Genomic DNA, 20,128 nt, shown 5'->3' with positions numbered 1-20,128 from the left:
GGAAAGAAAACTTCCTGAAAGTCATCACATTTACTGCATATGAGCACCATGAATCCATAGTGCACAGTATGAAGGCAGCAAGGCAAAACCTCTTTGGATAGCAGTGGACTTGTGGGCTATGTCTAAGTAAACTAAAAAGATGACATAAGTAACTGAGCACACTGATATATGATCATATGTATTTGTATTTACCATTTTAGCTACTGCCATTTAAACAGCAGCAAACATACATATCTAAATATATATACGTGTGTGTGTGTATATATGTATGTATGTATGTATGTACGTATGTATGCATGTATGCCTTTGGCAGGCAAGGTTGCTGTCATGAGGACACTAAGAAAAGCTGGAGGTTTGTGCAATCACAACAATCCCTAATACCTGCCTAACCACAATATCCAGAAGGAAACAAAGAGCAGAGGGAAAAAACCCTAAAAAAGCCCTAAAAATAATTATCTACACACACATATGCAGCATTTAAAAAATCTAATCCTCTCTCTGTACTTCCATGTAATAACTAACCAGTTTCAGAAAGCATCCCCACAGAACGCACCCCGAAAGATCTATTGATATTCTTAAACATATTTATAGTCATCTACAGATTATTGTGATATACACAGGAGGGTAACATTAACAGTCCAATCAGCTCCAAACCACAAAGAATACAGAAAGTTTTTCTAAGTTTTTTGTCATCTAAAATGACAATAACTGAAATTCAGAGTAAACATTCTGTTCTAGATTAATAAAAACAAATGACTGACCTTGGGAAAACAAAATTTAGAAAAACAGTTCTTATGAACTTTGCCACTGTTTTTTATACTTCAAAAGAAAAAAAAATCCACTCTTTTTCAAAAAGAGCCAGGAACATTGCAATACTCATCTTTAAAAGGTTCTCCAAATGAAAACTTAATAAATGTCTGGGATGAAGATGGGAAGAAATCCCTTTGGGAAGAGATGGCAAGCCTGAAACTAGTTTAGTTGTGAGTTTCAAATTTTCCAAAGCACTGGTTTCTTACTCCTAGAATCTGTCTAGCAAGAGGATCTCAGAGGGACACAGTTACCAGCAAGGAGAGAGAGAACACAGAGATAACAAGTGATCATGCTTTAAATTACAGTACTATAAAGGACACATATGAAGCACTTGCATTCTTGGCTTTTTTTTCCTCGGGAAGATTTCATTTTAATCTATAGCAATTGAGTGTTAGTAAACAACTTTCAATACTAGATTTGTAGATCAAACAGCTTTTAATAACAATATGAAATATTATATCTTTAAAAATAAAAAGCAAAGACTGTGAAAATAGTTTTTCTTAAAACAAAAAGCTGATGCCCTGAATTGTAAAAGCATAAAAGAGCTTAAACATTAAAATAATTATCTGATGTTATAACATGAAATATATATAATTCACCTTCAGTGTGAACTGTGAGGTTTCATTAGGATTAGGTTTTCAGACAAAATGCTGCCAAATTTTCACCAGTCCAACTGCAATTTCTTATACCTCTTATACCTCATGCTTTTGCTTTTTCAGAAAGATTTGTTTAAAACTGTCTGTTCATCCTTTAATAAAAATATCAGGAAAAAGAATCTCTACCCTAGTCCTGTACATACATCTTGCAAAGCAGCTTCAAGGAATTAACTCTTTACATAGGTTTGGAATTTGGGACATAGTGGTACAATGTGCAAAATATCCATCTGCCACTGCCACGAGGTTTTATACAATTATTACAAATTTCTAATTGCATTTGCACAATAAAGGCTTGTTAGAGTTTGGCAGTTAAATGCCCCGAAGAGCTTATCTACACCTTCTGCCTCAAGATCTCACACCTACTTAGTTGCTTAACAGACCACTCTCCAAAAGAAACAGACTGTGTTTCTTTTGGAAGAGGCAGTGGCAGAATATAATCACATATGCTTTGTCCTCCTAGCACAAGAACAGAAACTTGAGATGCTTCCTATGTGCCTTCCAGGCATGTGGCATAAATGCAGAAGTTGAGGAAAAATGCTGTGTTGTAGGGGTACAGGGAGGTGATTAAGCTTTGATGGGCCATAAACTTGACTGCAAAAACTCAGAACTTGGTTGTTAGACTCTGTTTATAAATTCATTTTCTTTTAAATACAGACTTAGGGCATTTATCTCCTTGAAAAAATATCAGAGGCCTGACCCACATTTGCATAAACCAGTGCAGGCCCCACTGCCAAAAATGGAATATTTTACTTCACAGGCCACTGTGCAGTCACCTTAAATGTAATTAGATGCCATCAGTCCTTGATTATAAGATATTTGTCGAGACTTGGACAGCCTAAAGTCCTTTCCTGAACATTAGTACAACTTGGAAAAAACATGTTTTCTTCCAGCAGACATTGTAGATTAGGCCCTAAAAGAACTCCAAACACAAAAAGCAATCTTGTTAATCATAGCTTTTTTGCAGTTGTATGCATGTAAGTATGCAAACTAACTTCTCCCAACTACTAGACACAAAAAAGCACCTGCATCTGAGATGTCATATTTGTTCTTCAGGTAACTTAGGATGAAGGATTCCAAGGAGCATTTTAACAGCTTGGGAGAGAGGCTTCTCCCAGGGCTTTGAACAACACCATGAGGCAGTTTTCCATCAGAACAGCTGGATGGTAGTGCATCCTGCATTATCATTCCATAGAAAAATGGTTTAAAAATACTGGGATTTTAACCTGTTCTCTATTCCTGGATTTTCCAAGTCTCAACAGAAACAGGTCATTTACCTCTATGATTATATTTGACTTTCCTTGCCAAAAGACCAAGATCCTGTGTTCCCATGAGACCATTTAGCCCTAACTGTGAGATTCATAGGTAGCATCACTGTGACAGCTTCTAATCAAATTCTCTAGAAACTTCAGATTGTTTTCTCAGAGAATACAAATTTTTGCAGTGAGGTCTTTCTCTGCTTCTGAAAGATGATCTGGTAGAAGTTTAAATATTCCAAAGCAATTTTAGAAATATCGTAACAAAACTGTGTCCGCTATCCCAACTAACTTTGTAAAATAGATCTTGCTTTGTCAATGCAAAAGTTCATCTTATCTTTATTTGGCATTTTTAATCTCTAGAAACTGGTAAAGGTAGTAAAATTATCCTATACCAGTATTAAATAGTTTGTAAGATTGACCCGAGATTATTTCACATATCAAATAAATTCTACTCATGCTCCTGCCAGCTCTGTTTTCCAACAGTATTGGCACTCCCTATGTGACTAGCCTAAATATACTTTCCCTTAAAGTACCTGCAAGTTATTGGTGCACAAACAAACAAAAACCCCTGCTCTAAATGATTTGTATGTCTCAGGGATATAGCACTGCAGGAAGGCCTCAGAGGGAAAAGTCTTCCATAGTTCAACATCCTGCGGTCATCGGCACAGCCAAAGGTGGAATCCAACTCTGAAACCCAATACAATTTATGTACACAGGACATACCAGAAAAGATCTGGATTTAGACAGGTACAAAAAGGAAACAGGAGGAAAATATTCTAGTGTTTTAATTTTACTTTTACTTATTTACTAATTTTAATTTTACTTACTTACTAATAGGTAGGTAAGCAAATACATCTCACCACAGGTCTATAGACACAGGAGGTCTATTTTCTGAAACAATAAGCTCTCTCTGAATGACCTAACATGCATTCCTGGTGACCTAATATTTCAACAGACAAATAGTGTTATGTTTATGTCCTGAAAAAAGGAGAATGTTTAAAGATGTTCAGCTTTATATAAAAATATTTCAAGCTGGCAAATGAAAGGGTTTCAATCAAAAAAATCAAATTCTAAATCTCATTCTTGTAACTTCTAGTGAATTTGCAGATGGATCTTCTGTATATAAGGCTTCTTTTTGAATCTAATACATCTATATCTAATACTGACATCTATTGTTGGAAAAATGTGAAGTACCTTTAAAAAAAAAAGAGAAAGCTAGCATGCAGAATGAGATTGCAAATATAAAGATAGAACCTTGCCTTATTTCTAGTGCAAAAATGGATAACCAGATACTGATTGGATAAGCCATGGAATTGGCTCTACCAGATTTAACGTTAAATGATGTGATGAAAGTAGCATAGCTACCATATCAAGTAACAGCACTCATTTTAGCCATAGCTTCCCAGACTCCACACTTTTTCTTTTGGTTGAAAACTAATTTAGAGAAACCCTTATTTTCTAATGTTAAAAAGCCCTCCCCAAGACATCATATGAAACCTTCTTCCTCTGCAGACAAACAGATATACTAGCTCTCAAACTGGAATCTACAGTTTGTTGGAGGACAAACCCAAAGGTTCTACAAGACTTCCTTGAGAGAAAGGTGTCATGAGATAATCATATAATTCAGAGTCCACATCACAATTTGGACTATGTGACATGGATTCCCTCCTTATCCCTTTTCCTATCCCACTTCTGTATGCAGCAGAATTCACTATCTGTGATCTGTTTATCTGTGATCTGTGGAGATCACCATCAACGGGTGCAGAAGTCATTTAACACCACCTCCAGCAGGAGTCCAACCTTCAGTTTTGGTTTTTCACCATTTAGTACAGTAGCAGCAGGGGCAGCAAGTATCACCACTGGAAACAGGATGATGTTTGGTCAGATTGCCTGTCATGAGTTTAGGAGTCCCTATCTTTCCTGGTATCTCCATATGTTTTTGTATCAGCAGTTTGGGAAGTATCTATCTGCTTCACATATGTCTCTTTTATATAACTATCTTTTGATCCTCTTTTGAATGCAAAAGCATACTAGTTAAAGTTCATAAAAGAAGATCATCCCTCACATTCATGTGTTTTTCCTCCTATGAAATACAGGAGACATTGAAACTTGTGATTTGAGTCAGGTAATATGGCAAATATCACCTATAAAACTTTGTAGCCATGATGCATTTTCTGTAATAGTAAAAGCTGCAACTGCATTAGTACTTTACTAAAAGCAAGTAATTATGACTCTCCTTTGTGACAATATAATGCTTGTAAAAATTCAATTTCAACTAATTGAAATGAAAACTAGTCCTATTAATATTCATCAGGAACATTTAGGCTCCGTGGATGCAAGCTTATTTCGCATAAGTGAGAGAGTATAAAAAAATGTATACAGGATCATAGAATCATTTAGATTTCAAAAGACTTTAAGATCATCAAGTCCAACCATTAACTCAATGCTGCCAAGTCCAACCATGTCCCTAAGAACCATGTTTACAGGTCTTTTAGATAACTCCAGGAATGGTGACTCCACCCCTTCCCTGGGCAGCCTGTTCCAATGCTTGACAACCCTTTTGGTAATGAAATTTGTCCTAATATCCAATCTAACCATCTCCTGGTGCAACTTGAGGCCATTTCCTCTTGTTGTATCATGCCTTACTCAGGAAAAGACACTGGAACCCGCTCCAACTTCCTTTCAGGTAGTTTTAGAGAGATATAAGGTCCCCCCTGAGCCTCTTTTCTCCAGGTTAAACAACTTCAGCTTTCTCAGCTACTCCTCAAAGCACTTGCATCGACCATACGCACATGCACCCACCAAAAGAATTTTCCAAAGTTTCAATTTAAATAAATTAAAACAAAACAGCAATATTTTAAATGCCAGACTTAATAAAACAAACAAATCCCTTATTTTTAAAATGAACTCAGACAACTTTTATTTGTTCTGGTTGTAAAAGTCTGGATTTCCCCCTTTGGCACCTGTTTTTAAACATGGGAGTTTAAAAACAACTCTGTGCCAATTGTCCAAACCACAGCAGGTAGTACAGCCCGTGAATGAGACTATTCAGCAGGCTGACTACATACTCCACTGGGTACACTTGAAAAAGTAGCTCAGTTACACCTATTTTTCTTCAACTATTTGGAAGATTCCCCTAATTATGGGATACCAAAGGAAGCTGCATGAACTTTTTCACCTTTGGGAAAGTAGAAGTGGTTCCCACTCTTTTTTTTCCATGGTTTCTACTTTATTCACTGTGGTTCAGGGCAGTCCGACAAAAACCTTGAGTCCAGCAGGCACAGAGGTAGAGAAAGATATTAAATAATCTAATAAAAATCAGTGAAAAAAATAGAGCATGAATTTAAAAAAAAAGTGAATAAAAATAGTCCTCGCTGGGAAAATATGACTGCTTAGCATTTTTACATTTCTGTGTGAATGCTCTTTTTAAACAAGAACATCAGGTACTTACTAAAATAGAAAGAATACTTGCAGTAATTTTTAAAGACCAATGATCTATTTAGTGTGTTAAAAAAAAATTTCAACATACTGTGAAATGACACAGACCTACAGAAAACAAGCCTCCATCCTCCATCACTCCCAGAAAGTTTGATTGATTTTAATCCAAATCAAATTCTTAAAGAAAAGCTTCATAAACCATTGTATTGACCCAACTGGGAGTGGAATCAGCATCAATCAGCAGGCTGGAAATGAGCATCTTCAGCTAGAATGAATCAAAAAACTCTTTATCTGGTTATGTTTAAGTAGCTCCAGGAAAAGTTTTGTGGTACTCCACTGTCAAAATCCAGAACAAAATCTTTGCATTTACTCAGGATATTTAGTGACCAGGCACCTGGAAATTTTATTTTCCCGAACTGTGCACAAAGTTAATTGAATACTTCCACTCTTCCTCTCCATGGAAGTCCTGCCATCAGCTGCATGTTTGCACTTTTAAATATAACTAGTGAAAATACAAAACTTCATATAATTAAACATTTACACTACTTAATCTGAAAAGCATTTGTGAAAGAAAGGATGAATATTTAATATATAAACCCAGCTTTGTGTTTTCAGTATCTTGAAACTGATCGGTTTTCAATTAAATCCACATATCTGATAGGAGTTTCAAATTAATACATTCATTTAAACAGTAGTTGTTGTTTTTACTTTCAGGAGCAAGGGAGGGAGAAATAAAAATGAGGGAGGAATAAGGTCAGGCCAACAGCATACCCAAGGAAAACATCTTTTCTAAAACCAGTACTTCTGTTTGGTATCTTTTACTCAATTACCAGAAATCCTCCAAGATGGGTGAAGATTATCTTATCTTTATACAAGCATAATGAACATGGTGATAAACAATGTAGTACTGTTAGAAAACAATAATCAATAATACTTTCTGTCTCAGAGGATTGTTTCATCAAAAATTCATGTCAGTCTCAAAGCTTTCTCTATAAGCTATGTGGAACACATCTTCTCTTGAGGTTTCAACATGGTTGTTCAGTGTCCCTGCAAGTTAACTCAGCCAGAATACAACTACAAATATTTAACTGGGTGTCATCTATTTAAATATACTGCTATACTAAATAGAGCTCTTGTGATCAACAGTTACTTGAGCTGAACAGAATAAACTGGTCAGCAGTCAGTTTTGCAGTGCCAGAAAAAATACAGACCATCTTTCCATTACTACTTAAAAGGAGGACATTTACTCAACCACAATTACAAGTGCTAAAAGAGTATAAGGACTTATAATCTATAAAAAGAGTAGTACAGGACTGTAGGAATAACAGAGTTTGTTTTGGTTTGTTTGTTTAAAGAGAACTCTTTATTATACCTCAAAATATGGATACAGATAGGGCTCCACAGCCCCACACATCACCTCAACAAGCCTCTTAATTAAAAAAGACAACATGCATTCTGAAACTCAAAATAAATCTTATTTATTTTTCAATTAGCAAGGTAAATATTTCCTTCAGCAAGACATTTTCTAGTCCTGTGCAGCCCAAGCAGCTAGTGTTGGAATAGAAAATGCCCTCCATGTAACTAGAACACTACAATAATTACAAAACAAAACAGCAACAAAACAAACAACCACCCACCCAGATTTCCCACAGCTATCGAGTTAACAAATTTTCCCGTTTCCTATTCCTTTGGGTCCATTTGACTGTGAGTAATAAAAAGCTGAAACCCCTCTGTATTAGTTTGGGCTGCCAGCTACAGTGGAACACTTTGTTCCTCTGCACTCCCATTGAGGACTTACCTGGCTGCTATCGTGGGAGCATGAGAACACACTTCACCACCATGTGACAGAAAGGGATAGAGGACAGCTTTAAACCATGGAGTTGACATGATTTAGGAGTTTCCAAAGTGCCATAAAGCACACCACAAACTAGGAAACCCAATTATTCCTTTAATTTCATGGCAGGCTTTTGAATTCCTCATGGAAACTCTTAAGCACCTTTCTCTGAAAACTTAAAATTGGAGACTGGAGAATTCAAAGCTGTTAAGAGTCCTTTGCTGTTAGAGTCCTTTACAAAACTACCATGAGTTTTGGGTATAAGCATTTTAACTTGTCACAGACTAGGGCAGTCTTCAAAGTTACTTCAAGCAGGTAAGAAAACTGGACCTGAACCAGAAGCAGCAAAATCATTGGGTCCTGTTGTTGACAGTGTTTTGGTTTTATATCATCAATAACAAATGACTCCCCATTTTTCAGTCCACTTTTTAAATTAAAGGAAAAGTCTCCCACAAGCACATTCTTGACTCTTTCTTCTCAACTGAGCTTACCTAGCCAAACAAAGGAAGTAAACACCTCTCCATACACCAGGCTCCTTGAGTACCATATTTTACCATAAACAGTTATTATAATCCATATAATCCATAACAGTAATTTTAAGAAAAAAATCAGGATTAAGACTAAAGGCCAATTATTAAAAGTAAGATAAATTTCAAGTTAAAGCTGTGAATTACTACTTTCCGAGAACTCTGTTATTTGAAACTAAACCCATGGTTTGTGCTTAGATGGTGCAAAAATCAAGATCACAGACTCCTTGTCAAAACAATAAATTAATCATATTCACGCTGAAAATTGTCAGCATCAAGAACATAACTGGCCAGTTCCCAACTACTGCAAGGACCTAGCACAGCCTTTGCTGGAGTTTTGCTTCTCATCTTTTTTTTTTTTTTGAGGTGTGCATGACAGGGAGTGGTTTCTTGTTTCATTACAATTCATGTTTAATTAAGATGTTCCATGCTTCTTCCTTGTAAGCAGTTACTTAGTGTGGGACTCACTCAAGTCACTTTGTGAGTAACTTGCAGGCTTGTGGTGAAAGTCAGTTGCCATTTCCCAAATCATGGTGTCCCTTCCATGTTACATGTGTTTTCACTGACTCTGTAGGAGTAAGAGACTGAAGCAAAAAGGGGTTTTGGAAAGCATGCGTAAGAGCTTGCTTTCCAACAACATGCAACAACAATCTGAACAGCCAGTCAGCAAATATGATGAAACACTGCAGACTGCTGCAAATGGCACTGGAGGCTTTGACTTCAGTACCTAATTAATGAGGTGCATAGAGACTCTATTTTGAGTCTTTTTACTGCAGTTAAGCTTAGGAGTTAAGCTATTGCATTGCCACAACATGACTACTTTTAAATGGGAAGATGCAGCCAGTACACTACTAAAAAGCAAGTTTTGGAGTAGCAGAATGGATCAAATTTTATTCCTGACTATTACATTTGTGGGGAGGAGGGAGTGAAGACACCTTCATCTGTAAGTAAAGACAACTTTCTAAACATATAACTATAAAACAAAAGCATCTGAAGGTTTATATTTTGAAAACAGTTTTGCAAACAACCTTTCTTGTGTACAATGTGCTGTTACTGTAAATAGATACGCATGTGTGCCTGTTGCATGTATTTTTGCAAGGGCAAATAGATACCGCAGCACACCTTTCATATGCACGCTACAGCAACAGGGAGAACATACAAAAGCAGTGAACTCCAATTCTACCTCAATTTCCCACACCCACAAAAAAAAAAACCTCAAGCCAAAGAAGTGGCATAAGATAGCACAATAGGGTGGAGCTCAGGTTAAGCACAAGGACAAGGGGTTTGCCTGTATATACCTTTTGACCCCACAATCATCTCTATTTATGCAGAGACACATAGAGATTATTCACCTTCCTGCCCAGAGGGAGCCAAGGCAGGAAGCAAGGCTGCTGGGCAAATATCAGTGTAAATTATTGGTGCTTTTGTAATATAAGCGTGCCTGCTTTGGGGGTATTTATGAATTAGGTAAGAAATTAGCACAAAACTGTGTGTGCATAAAACTGTCGCCTGCTGTACTTAACCAAATATTGTCAAATTAGCAACAACCACACTTCCCACTGAGGGCTGTATATTTAAATGCTTTAAAAAATCGAAAGCTATTTTTGGATTTATATGAACCAAAAAAGGGGCTGCAGTTGTGTTTTTTCAAGGAGGAAATAAACTTTATGTCTATACATTTGCTACCTCTGTCAAAAGTGGATTACTGGATTCTCATTTGAGTTTATAGAGACTAATTTTTTAAATAAAGTACCTTGAGAAGTTACACAAAAAAACTGAGGGACAGTGTTTCCTTTTCTGAAAGACTAAAACAAACTGAATGTATATTTGGGGAGTAGAAGTGCCATCTCAGACATGCAAATATTCTCTGAAAATCACTGACCAGGTTAGACATGCAAGCTTAATGGAGAAAGCAGGCTTAAGTCTGAAGACCCCTGCAGCGAAAAGGGTTATTTAAAAAAATAGAACATAGTGTTGTTTAGAGGATGGCTAGGAAGAAGAATAGAAGAAAAGAACTGTTCAACAATACATTGAATAAATTATTGCACCAGTTTAAGTTAAAACATTAATCCAGTCCTCTAGTAAGCAAAGGTATTAGCACAATTGGAAGCAGAACAGACTTGATGGTCCACTGGTCCCTTTCAGTACAGTAACTTGTGTTCTAGGATATTTGCCATAATACATAAAAGCCAAAAAAGCTGAAGAGTGTGGACTTAAACAAAGACACATAGCAGGTAAAACTCAGCCCACGTTAACCTGTCATTCCACAGGACAGCCACAGGGTTCAGGGCCACCAGCTCAGTCTTTTGGTTGGAACAGTAATAGGTGTTCCTTCTGTACCTACCATGCATGAGAACTGACAGTAGTATGCATTATTTATTAGTATTCTTATAACTCCTACAAAATTGAATACCATACATGAATATCAAAGAAGTCTGCAATTGGCAAAACAGTTTTAATACACAGATAATTTATATGTAGGTATTTTTTCTGAAAGCAAAGTGCACTATATATTTAATTCTACAGTTTCACCCTAAATCAGAGAAGTTTGTTTCTTGTCTCTTACTTTGACCTTCAGTTTTAAACAATTTTCCAGAGTCACAAACAATTCAAGGACTTAGAGTTACTGCCTACTTATTACTGAACTTCAATAAAGTGATGCTGAATCACTGTAAGATTTATTAAAAAAAAAAAAAAAGAAGTTGCAATCTGTGGATACAGTCCATTAGGCAAGACTGGTTTAACAAAATCTCTTAAGAGCTAAAACCATAACCAAGTTTGATCCATAAATAGTAAAACCAGCAGCAGTTTAAATTTACTAAACTGAACCCCCCAAATATCACCCTGTGTTAACACTTGCAAAATTAAGTAGTGTGGATTTCAGTACATTTGTTATAACTGGACACAATGAAGTTCTCATTTTGTAAGGTGAACTTGCATTTCAAGACTTCATAACACAGAATTATTACTTTCATTATATGTGTAGTAGTGTACCTCCAATATCAAAACAGAAGTCCAGAGATATAACATGAAGATAATCTCCTAAAATAACTGCTTAAAAGTAACCAGGTTCTCTCACAATTCACTTATTAGCATCTTAATTGATTCAAAGTTCTTCACGTGTATCCCAGTGAACAATTACTCATGTAAGTAGTCTCTGGTTACTCACATAAATGGTCTCTACAAACTTTTAGTGGGGTTACTCCTGAAAGTAACAGCTCACCAAAGTTCAAAATGTATAGGTCTTTCCTTAAAACATTTACAGAGAAATTTAAACAAACACTTGGAATTACTAACCTTACTTACTAGTTCTTGGTTTTTCCCAATGTTACCTGTATCAATTCTAAAAACAGAGGGGCCATAAAATTTTAGAAAAAACAAGCTATGAGCAATACAATCTCATAAACAATAAGAAATCCAGAAAATAATAAGAAAAAAAACCTAACAAAAACCCCCTTAAGAGAATCTAAGATGACTGCCCAAAATAGTTCTCCCCCACCCCTAAAAAACACACTTATACACACACAGATAATTGCTGCTTACTGATTTTGGGGGAGGAGCTTATGTCCAGCAGTCACCCAGCTAAGGGGAAAACCAGATAAATACTCAAGGGTGGCACTTGAAATCATCAGCTTCTGCTCACTCACCAGTGGCAGAAGAACTCCTCAATAGAGGAGGATTCACTCCTCTACCACTCTGCATTGGAGCTCCACAACATTTTGGTATGTCATGATTCCATTTTATTCTCTTTGGTTTTGATGGTAACTTCTTCAGGATGCCTGTTTTCTGTCTGGGGAGGGAAGAGGGTTGATATTTAAGAGCCAGTGACAGCATCCTCACTGCCACTGGAGCTATTTGTAAGGCTACGGGTAAAAACCAGGTTTCAACCTTGGTGAGATTTTTGCCACTGATGCTGAAGCAGCCAGGACTTCATCCTTCATTTGCTATAGCATTAGACAGAGGCAGTAAGGTCATGGAGGTGTTTATGTATTTTCAATGAAAACTTTTCTTCATTTCAGGGGTTTTGATATATGGAACTCCTGAACTTACTTTGGAGCTCTAGTTTAAATAATCCCTGTTTCTGAATACTGTTGTCTTGAATAGGCTGCCATCCAATCAGAATTATTCTTTTCCTAAGAGTGAACTATTGCCTCTAATCTATCTATACAACAGCTCCATCATTCAAAGTTATAGCAATGCTGATTCCCTTTTTCTTAGAGGATTTTTCATAGCTAGTGAAAGCAGACGGAAGTAAGCACAAAATAATGTTACTTGTAATACCAATAACCTAAGAAAACTCATTTATTCATGTTCCAGAAATGTAACCAAACAGCTTTTCCTTAAAACAAACTTTCTCTACCTTTTCTAACACAGAACAGATTTGGAAACATGCATTTACAAATATCTTTACTGCTGCTGTTTTGTCTGAACATTGTCCATGGCGGTGATGGATATTTTTCTGAGAGATATCAGAAACAATCCAGCATCAAGGGGCCACATTTTCTACCATACAATGTAAAGAGTCAAGGTAAGTTTACTATTTTTTCATAATAAACCAACACAATTATTCCTAGAGGGTCAATACATGAACAAAACCTCTTGCCTTATGCTACTGGTAGTCGAATTTCACTAACAGTTTAGGTTTACTAAAATAATTTTACCACTGCAGAAAGAATTTGCAGTGGCTCTGGAGTTGCCTCCCACTGACAAAGATGCACACCTGTCAGAAAAATTTTTTACATGATAACCACCAAAGGCATATACAGCAGAAACAAAGTAACAGCTCAAAGAAACAACTCCGTTTCAAGAGTGGGAGTAACACAACACGATTGTGTACGTAATGATGTACAACATGTTAATTATCTTCAAATTTCTTAATTCAACCCTGGGGTTTCTAGCAACAGGCCTGTCACCTACAACCTACCTACATTCAGGAAGAACTTTTACATATTTTGTCAGGTTATCTGTATTCAAAACAGATGTTAGGTGTGAATTTAAATATATTTATGATACACATGGGCAAATGAAGACCCATTTGAAGCCTAGAAAGACAAAATAAAATGATATATAGTTGTAAAAATGTGCCATAAACTTCTACATAGTTTTTCATGAGTGATTTAAGCTTATGCTTTAATTATCAGAATTAGCACATAGTAATAGAACAATTCCAGCTTTAGGATATAAAAACAAATCTCTTCATTGCATAAAACAGTCTTAGGGCAGCTTGTGTAGGCAATATGTAACCGCAATGCTACATTGTGGCATCTTATTTCTGGTTATCCTCTCTGTCCCTTTAAGTCAAACTGGTGGCTATCCCTAATGTTTGAAACTATTTGAGTTCTGTTTTATTTTTCCATGCCTAGGCCAACATCTTTTTAAAAAAACTTGAAATCAAAGCTTCTGATCCATAATGTCTACTCAAAATTGTCATTACTAAAATTAAGAGAACTAAATCTTCCTTGTAAACATCCTGCCTTCCCCCCTGAGAATAGCATTACTTTCTTTCAGACATCACCAGGATATTCAAAATAGCATTGTTTTTTGCTGTATCCCATCTACTTTTAGTTGTAATAATCACACTTGGGCAGAAATGAGGAAACTGAATGAGTGGCTCAGAAAACAGCATTAGCAAAAAAGCTTCTCTTCACCAGAAAAAGGACAGGGACAAATCTGGAGAGCAGAATTGCTGCTCAGGGCATTGCATCCACATTACCTTCATTCAGGGAGTTTTTTTCAGATTAGTTCTGCAGACTGATTCTCTGGACTGTCTGATCACGAGCAGCACACATGGAGCCCAAAGAGACTCTGGTCTCGTATCAGCTGGTGTCAGCGCTGGCCCCATACCAACCAGCTCTGACACACATGCTCCAAGAATCTCTGCAGTAAGAACCAGCTGAAAGCAGCATGGCTGGGAACCTTACCCCCAAAATATTCTTCTGGGCTGTACCAAAATACTATCATAGTTTCATCCCTTGTCTTCAGCACAAGGACTTTCTGGAATCCTAACAGCATTCCTGGATTAAATTTAGGTACATGCACATAAACAGCCACTCTGAGGACTTACTAACTAGAATTCTCACTGAATTAAATGCTGCATTTCCTCCCTCCTTCCTCATTAACTTTTCATAGTGTTTTTCTATTACTTTATTCATAATAATTTATATATTTATACTATTTTAAAGTGAAGTATAGTATTTACTTGGCTATCCTCTACCATACTTCATTTACTTCTCCTCATAGTGTTTCTTCTTTCCCCCTCTATAGAAAACATCTGGGAAGGGGGAAACCAGCAAAAATTAAGCAAGAATCAGGGTAGACAGAAAATGGCGTGAAAGGGGGAAATGAATTGTCCTGAACTAAGTTTTCACTTTATATACTAACACAGAATCTAATGTGAGTGAAAATCCATATTTAGAATGAGAATGACTATATCAAAACCTGAGAAGTATAAGATGCTCTCGATTTAGGAAAGGTAACAGAAGACTATATACTAGACCTCAAAAGCAGAAACAGCCTACAGTTATATAGACATGTGACTCCAGTCATTCAAAAGTGCTTTTACAAATTTTCATTTGGTGAACAAGCACCAAAATAGAGGACTGTTATTCTTGCATCCTATAGAGAGTTTTTAGAAGAATTTAAAGAGGAAAGACTGTGAGAGATCATCACTCCTAATCTGAGATTATCTCAGAAGAATAAAACAGGAGCCTACAGAACCAAATCAATCCAGCTTTTGTCTAGTGAGTTGTTCCATACGCAAACAGCTCAAGTAGCAATGGCAAGCTTTTCATCATAGCTTACTTTTCCTATTTGATCACCAAACATTGACTTTTACAGATACAGTTACCAATAAATTATCTTTTTGCTTTGTTCAGCTTTGTCAAAAAGCAGCCTGGGACTGAAATTTCAGTCTAAACACAAACCGGTGACTCATAGCAACATATAACAGATCACACAATTTCTGTTGACAACCAAAGCCTATTAAAGTTTGGTGAAATTGTTTAAAAAAATCTTGGTCTTGACAGGTCTCCAGAACACAATTTTTAACCAGTATGTCCTTGGCTTGAAATATTTAAAAAGTCCAAGTTGAAAACAGTAATTGAATGAGGTCTCACTATTCAACAATGTTTAAATAAGCCATTACTGCAGGTTATGTTAAAGTCTACATATTTAATTCAATACATATATGGGGTTTGACTGCACTAGAGAATGTAGACCAATTTTGCGTCAAGGTATGTGCTGAGACATGTAAAAGAGTAGCCAACCAATACTTCAACGTTCTTGGTATAAATTCTACTTCATTAATGGATTTAGCAGTCCTTTTCTCAGAGGAATAACCATTGCTTTTAGACAGCACAATTAAAATTACGATTTTAATCTAAAAGCAGCACAACTTTGGAACAATATAGCTCACAGAAAAATCTCTATAACAACATGAGCGCTGACAATGCCATTAACATCTTATCTAAATTGGCAGATACCCCGACTCTGTGAACCTAGGACCAATATATTTGCATCTAAAATATGGTAAAAGTAATAAGGAGATGCACTCTGAGCTAAAGTCTGATGCAATCTGCCACCAGAAAAACCCAAAAAAGTTTGTCTATATATCACAAATAAATCACATGCTTGTATCCTATGTGTAGGATTTTAACAGCTATCTTCCTTTTCATGGCCTTAAGAAGGATGAGATAGGAAGATGTGCAAAATAAGTTGATATGCATTTGTGCTGATTTTATGCATCAGCAGAAAATGCACTCTCTGCACTTTCTAGGTAAGAGCAATTTCCCTGTCAATACAGGAAGAAGGCAACCTTGCAGATCCAAAAAAACCCCAAAATCAAATGTATTTCATGAGCATACCTCCATTATTTTTTTACAACAAAACAATATGTAGAAGAATAGTTTCCACCTATTTTTGGTCCAACACAGACTGGAAAATGCAGTTTATTATCTAAGAGACAGCAGAATAGCAATTGCATAAACTTTCATGTGTATATATGTAATACATATACTGGTCTTTTTGTGAGAGACTGAAAGGAAAAATTATAGCTGATACAATTGTTGATAAATTATTAACCTTTTCTAAATAATATGTTGCACTATAAAAAACAGAGTCTAGGCTCTTTTTGCATCCTTCACTTTTTATTTTTAAAATTACTTTTAGAATTAACATCCCTCACAGATATGCCATTTTGTTCTATAATGCTGCCAGTTGTTGCAAACTACTGAAGTAGTCTCACAGTATCTATGTTAATCTTATAAGTAATGTCCAACAAATCAGCATTCTAATTCCAACATGAAGCTGAAGGCTCCTCTAAACACACAGAAAACTAAGTAGTGAGCTTGTTCGTTTAGTCCTCTATTTGTGACATTTGGTTAAGTGGCTCCACCTGCTGTTTTGGTAACCAAGAAAATGAAGTAGTATTAAAAAAACCTGAAACAGTGCCAGAATTCTGACAGCAGTAAAGTGAATTATCAGTTGTGACCTTACCACTGTGTGAAATTTTTATGACAGACAGAAGTCTTTCAGACAACATTTGAAAATACAACAGGCATATGTTTACAAAAGAACCAGTGCCATGGCCCACTTTTGAAAGTAGGGGAGAGGGAAGAAGAAAATTCTCACTACTTAAATGTAGCACCAAGTAGTTTCAGGGAAACTGTTACACCTGCACAGACAGCTTTCTGCAATTTCATTCATCAAACTGGTGACCTGCTAAATCTGTTACCTGGCTGGGGATGTTCTTCCTTACTTAATAGTCTGCATCTGCCTGCACAGCATTTTTTAAGCTCTCTGATGACCCTGAATCAAAAGCAAAAAAATTATAAAATTCTAGGGGCCTTCTATTTCTCATTTCCAACAAATTTGCACTTGTTACTGGTAAGGGCTGTGAAACACTTTTACTCTGAATGTCAGGTTCTCAGTGACCAACACAGCAGCTGAAATTTGACTTCTACCATGTTCAAGTTAAACTAGCCCTTTATGCATTTCACCACCATGCTACATTGCCTGCAAGTATGTTGTAGATGCCCTGGTTGATCTGGTTTCCTCTCTCTCACAGGTGTGCAGGTAAGGGGGGAACAAGGACCCCCTGGTCCCCCAGGCCCCGCTGGACCAAGAGGACAACCAGGTCCTGCAGGAAAGCCAGGGTTTGGAAGTCCGGGTCCCCAAGGCCCCCCTGGTCCCCCAGGACCACCTGGATTCTCTGCGGTTGGAAAGCCAGGAGTGCCAGGTCTACCAGGAAAGCCAGGAGCCAGAGGACTAAATGGTGAGAAAGGAGAACCTGGACCTGTTGGACTCCCAGGAGCAAGAGGGCCACAGGGGCCCCCCGGCACTCCCGGCCCCGCAGGACTGACTGTCCCTGGCAAGCCAGGACCACAAGGTCCTCCAGGAGCTCAGGGGCCAAGGGGACCCCCTGGTGAGAAAGGAGAGCCAGGTATCCCTGGTATAAATGGACAAAAGGGAGAAAATGGATTTGGCATTCCAGGCCGTCCGGGTGGCAGGGGTCTTCCAGGCCCACAGGGACCCCGGGGCCCCCCTGGTCCTGCTGGGATAGGGAAGCCTGGTGAAAATGGCCTGCCAGGTCAGCCAGGTCTGAAAGGTGACCGAGGTTTTCCAGGTGCACCTGGAGCAGCTGGTCTCCCAGGTCCCCAGGGCCTCCCAGGTGAACCTGGCGAAGTTGGCATTGGCAAGCCTGGGCCAATGGGACCACCAGGAGCAGCAGGCATCCCTGGAGCCAAGGGACATCCTGGACCTGCAGGGTTGCCTGGATCCCCAGGACTCCCAGGTTTTGGAAAGCCAGGATTGCCGGGGATGAAGGGACACAGAGGGCCTGAAGGTCCTCCCGGCCTTCCAGGACCTAAAGGAGACCAAGGTCCAGCTGGTGTGCCAGGAGAACCAGGGCCAGTCGGGCCACCAGGGAACATAGGCCCTCAAGGACTCAAAGGTTTGCCTGGTGAAAACGGCCTTCCTGGGCCCAAAGGTGACATGGGCCCTGCAGGCCACCCGGGATTCCCAGGGGCCAAGGGGGAACGAGGCCTACCAGGATTAGAGGGAAAACCGGGATACCCAGGTGAGCAGGGTCTTGCTGGTCCTAAGGGACACCCAGGTCTCCCAGGTCCAAAAGGCGACACAGGCCCTGCTGGGCTACCTGGGCTGCCTGGTCCAATGGGTCCACAAGGAGCCAAGGGAGTGCCAGGGACCAATGGTGAGCCAGGCCCCAGGGGGCCCTCAGGAATACCTGGGATCAGAGGCCCCATTGGCCCCCCTGGCCTGCCAGGAGCCCCTGGTGCAAAGGGTGAGCCAGGAGCACCAGGACTGCCAGGCCCAGCAGGCATTTCCACAAAAGGCTTAAGTGGACCCATGGGACCACCTGGACCCCCCGGGCCCAAAGGCAGCAATGGTGAGCCCGGCTTGCCAGGCCCCCCGGGTCCTCCTGGTCCCCCTGGCCAAGCTGTAATCCCACAGATGCCTGAAGGCTATGTTAAAGCAGGAGAGTCTCGGGAGCTGTCAGGGATATCTTTCATAAAAGGAGGAGTAAACCAAGCTCTGACAGGGATGCCGGTGTCTGCTTTCAGTGTCATCCTCTCAAAAGCCTACCCTGCAGCAACAGTCCCCATCAAATTTGATAAAATCTTGTACAATAGGCAGCAACACTATGACCCCAGAACAGGAATCTTCACCTGCAGGACCCCTGGACTGTACTATTTTTCCTACCATGTACATGCAAAAGGAACAAATGTTTGGGTTGCACTCTACAAAAATGGTTCCCCACTCATGTACACCTATGATGAGTACAAGAAGGGATACCTTGACCAGGCTTCTGGCAGTGCTGTCATCGATCTTATGGAGAATGACCAAGTATGGCTTCAACTGCCCAATTCAGAATCTAATGGTCTCTACTCCTCTGACTATGTTCACTCTTCTTTCTCAGGTTTCCTGTTTGCTCACATCTAATATCCCACTTACCCTGTCCTGACACACTCTCCTTCAGACCATTATAACCAGGTACTGATCTGATTTATCAATAACAGGTCATGCAATTTCAGTGTTGCAACAGGAGGAGGGAGTGAGAAGGTGGAAGAGAGTGGTTCAAACCTTGCAGAATGATATTGTGTGTTTTTAGAAAATTGTCATTAAAAAATTGTTTTGAATGATGATTGTCTGACTGAATGCAACATTAAAATTTTATGAATTAATGTAATGTACCAGTCTCCGTCCTTTTTTCTTTTTTTCCTTTTAAAAGGAAAATCAGAATTTCTAACTATCACACTGGGTTCCCCAAGGTCCCCCTGGTCCTAATACAATAAAGTATGCTAGATCATACTTCACTATACTTGAATTACCTAAAGGTATTTTATTCCAAGTAAATGGTCTCAAATACACCACAGTCAGCTCAACAGCTGGACAATACACTTCAGGAACATTCTACATCCAGCTTCATCTGTAAGCTATCCAACAGAAGACAAGAATGACAACTCTATTAGAGTGCATATCAACATCGCAGTTTTTGTTTAGCTCTACTGTTCTTATTAATGAATAACTACCTTGGAGAAAGGTAGATTTACAAATTATTACATGTTATTGAAGATCTACAGTTTCACA

General features: G+C 38.4%; 2 protein-coding genes across 3 annotated transcripts in view; one reads left to right on the top strand and one right to left on the bottom strand.

Moving 5' to 3' along the window:
• NT5DC1 (5'-nucleotidase domain containing 1) overlaps positions 1-20,128 on the bottom strand; it is a 131,107-nt gene that overhangs the window by 94,286 nt on the left and 16,693 nt on the right. The gene's annotated exons all lie outside the window — the stretch shown is intronic.
• On the top strand, positions 12,161-19,717 carry COL10A1 (collagen type X alpha 1 chain). Its single transcript, XM_042016706.1, has 3 exons — positions 12,161-12,243; positions 12,896-13,049; positions 17,586-19,717. Exons 2-3 carry the CDS (start codon positions 12,911-12,913, stop codon positions 19,478-19,480), a joined length of 2,034 nt encoding a protein of 677 aa, XP_041872640.1. The 5' UTR covers positions 12,161-12,243; positions 12,896-12,910; the 3' UTR covers positions 19,481-19,717.

The sequence above is a fragment of the Corvus kubaryi genome, unplaced genomic scaffold, assembly GCF_017639235.1.
Source record: "Corvus kubaryi isolate FWS band 111438036 unplaced genomic scaffold, C.kubaryi_AGA036_p1.0 split3-73, whole genome shotgun sequence".
Classification (NCBI taxonomy): Eukaryota; Metazoa; Chordata; class Aves; order Passeriformes; family Corvidae; genus Corvus; species Corvus kubaryi.
Note: the sequence above shows the minus strand (reverse complement) of the source record. Positions and strands in the feature narration are given on the sequence as shown.

What these genes read in the sequence shown, in the direction of transcription:
- COL10A1 (XM_042016706.1), top strand. Translation starts at nt 12,911, where the DNA reads ATGCATTTACAAATATCTTTACTGCTGCTGTTTTGTCTGAACATTGTC. An exon ending in ATACAATGTAAAGAGTCAAG is followed by an intron (nt 13,050 to 17,585) that starts GTAAGTTTACTA and finishes TCTCTCTCACAG; the next exon opens with GTGTGCAGGTAAGGGGGGAA.